Below are 2,330 nucleotides of genomic sequence, written 5' to 3' on the forward strand. Positions count from 1 at the left end.
AAAAAATATGGAAACTCATAAAGAACAATATTTTCTGGCTCTAAGACTACTTTGACATTGTAAGTTCATTAAATTAAAATTAACTCATATTAGATTATTACCTCAATATTTATATTTTAGTGGATGTGTAGTATCATCAACACCAACAACATCAGTAACACCAAATAAGAAAAGACTAATCCAGATGCCAATAAATGAAACATTTCGTTCAATTGAATCTTTTTCAGGTACCTATTAAATATAAATAATATTAAAATATATACTCAAAAATAATAGTATAGAATAGTAATTATTAGGAAGGTACCTTTACAAAGTTAAATTCTATAAATAATTATCAAACTAAAAAATAACAAATTCTTAGTAAATTTGCAATTTTTTGTATGAATATTACCAGTTGTTTAATATGAAAAATTAGCTTAAGTAAAAAAATATAAGTTTTTAATGTATTTTTTTTTTCTTGTTGTAATATATTTTTATACAGTAGCCGCCGCTTATTGGACTCACTTTGGGACCCGACAATTTGAGTCGATTAACCGAATGAGTCAATAAGGCGAATGACTCAAAAAAATTTTAAAAATCCTTAAATTTAAAACCGTATTACTTAAAAATATGTATTGAGATTCAATATGTATGTATAAAAATAAAAATCTATACGCAATTAAAAATAAAATAATTAAATAAAATATGTACCTAATTAATAAAATAAATTAATTTTTTGATAAAGTGTATTGATGTAGTGTTAGAGGGTAAGAATACGAGGTTAATATGTTTACATTTCACTGTAACCACATGAGCCGTGCAGTTATCGACTAGCAATAAAACGTCATGATGAAGTTCATTGTCCCACTTGATCAGCCATTCGGTGAAAATTTCTTTTATCATCCATGCATTACTGTTTGCAGTATAGTCTACCGGTAGATTCTTAACACCCTTGAAACACCGGGGATTTTTACTTTTACCAATCACAAGCAGTTTTCTTTTTTCACCATCCATACTCGCACAACATAATATGGTTAGACGTTCTTTACTAGTTTTAGTTCCTCTAGTTTTTTCATTTTTGAACGCGTAAGTGTGCTCAGGTAATGCCCTGAAATAAAGTCCAGTTTCATCCGCATTGAACACACAAGACGGAGGATGTTTGGCGATAAGTGATGGCCATTCTGAATGAATCCACAACCGTGCAGCTACATGGTTGGCTTCTCCCTGTTCTCCATGTGGCTTAACGAATGAAATGTTTTCGCGTTTCTTCCATCGGTGAAACCAACCTTCTGTTGCCACAAAATTATCTTTGCCTATTTTTTTCGCAAGATCTTCGGCTTTTTGGCGCAAAAGTGGTCCTGTAACTCGGACATCTTTTTGTCTGACTTTTGTGAACCATTGCTTTAAAGCTTCTTCAACTTCTTCTTTACCGACCCTTTTTCTTTCACGGTTTGAATTCACATTTTCTAATGATGCGTTTTCGATTTCCTGTCGACTTTTCAGCATCCTACCTAGTAAACTTTGAGACACGTTCAACTTACATGCTGCTTGTCGCTGGCTCGTTTTCGGAAGCTCGTCATATTTTTTAAGAACATCTAATTTTTCTTCCACACTCAAATCACGTCGTTTGTTCATTGTAACATGATAAATAAAAATGTTCACACAGAATGTAAACGCAGACAACACACTAAACACGACGACGTCTATTCATACACTACCTGCCGTACTAATTGACATTGACGACTGCTTGGTTTATCGTGAAAAGTAATTTATTTTATCTCCGCGATAAAAGCAAAATATGTACCGGTACCGACTTATTTATAACACGTTTTTTCAATGTATGTGCATATTTTCCTTGTTTATCTGATTTTAAAATGACCCTAATAACCGGTGTGTGAGTCGAATAGACGAATTTTTTGCTGTGTGTTAGTATATATGCAAATCGGGGCCAGCCGTTTTGAGTCTAATAGACGAATGAGTCAATTAACCGTGAGTCCAATAAGCGGCGGCTACTGTATATATTTAGTAAAATGATTGATATTTTAAATATTATATTGCTATTTTAGTTCTTTATACAAAGTTAAAGAATCAAATTTAAGTAACATAAAATAATTGTGTTTTATAAATTAATTTCAGAAGGAGGTACTAAGTATTCAAAACTTTCTAATGCACTAGTTTTCATGATTGCCAAAGATGGTCTACCTCTTAATATAACAGAAAAAGAAGGTTTTCAAGCTTACTCAAAAGTTGCTACTCCATTATTCAAGTTACCTAGCAGAAGAAGTATAACCAGGATGTTAGATAATAAGTATGATATGATTACTGAGGTATACCGAAATCTTATAGATTCT

General features: G+C 31.8%; 1 protein-coding gene across 1 annotated transcript; it reads right to left on the reverse strand.

Annotated features, from left to right (window-relative positions):
- Positions 1–124: 124 nt before the first annotated feature.
- Positions 125–2,109, reverse strand: LOC112679823 (tigger transposable element-derived protein 6-like). The gene is made up of 2 exons (XM_025549743.1): positions 774–2,109; positions 125–231 (listed from the first exon to the last, which is right to left on the reverse strand). Exons 1-2 carry the CDS (start codon positions 1,612–1,614, stop codon positions 224–226), a joined length of 849 nt encoding a protein of 282 aa, XP_025405528.1. The 5' UTR covers positions 1,615–2,109; the 3' UTR covers positions 125–223.
- Positions 2,110–2,330: the final 221 nt, after the last annotated feature.

The sequence above is a fragment of the Sipha flava genome, unplaced genomic scaffold (genome assembly GCF_003268045.1).
Source record: "Sipha flava isolate LNK unplaced genomic scaffold, YSA_version1 16956_pilon_pilon, whole genome shotgun sequence".
NCBI classification, from domain to species: domain Eukaryota; kingdom Metazoa; phylum Arthropoda; class Insecta; order Hemiptera; family Aphididae; genus Sipha; species Sipha flava.

Excerpts from the sequence above, each read along its gene's own strand:
- LOC112679823 (XM_025549743.1), bottom strand. The coding sequence starts at position 1,614 with ATGAACAAACGACGTGATTTGAGTGTGGAAGAAAAATTAGATGTTCTT.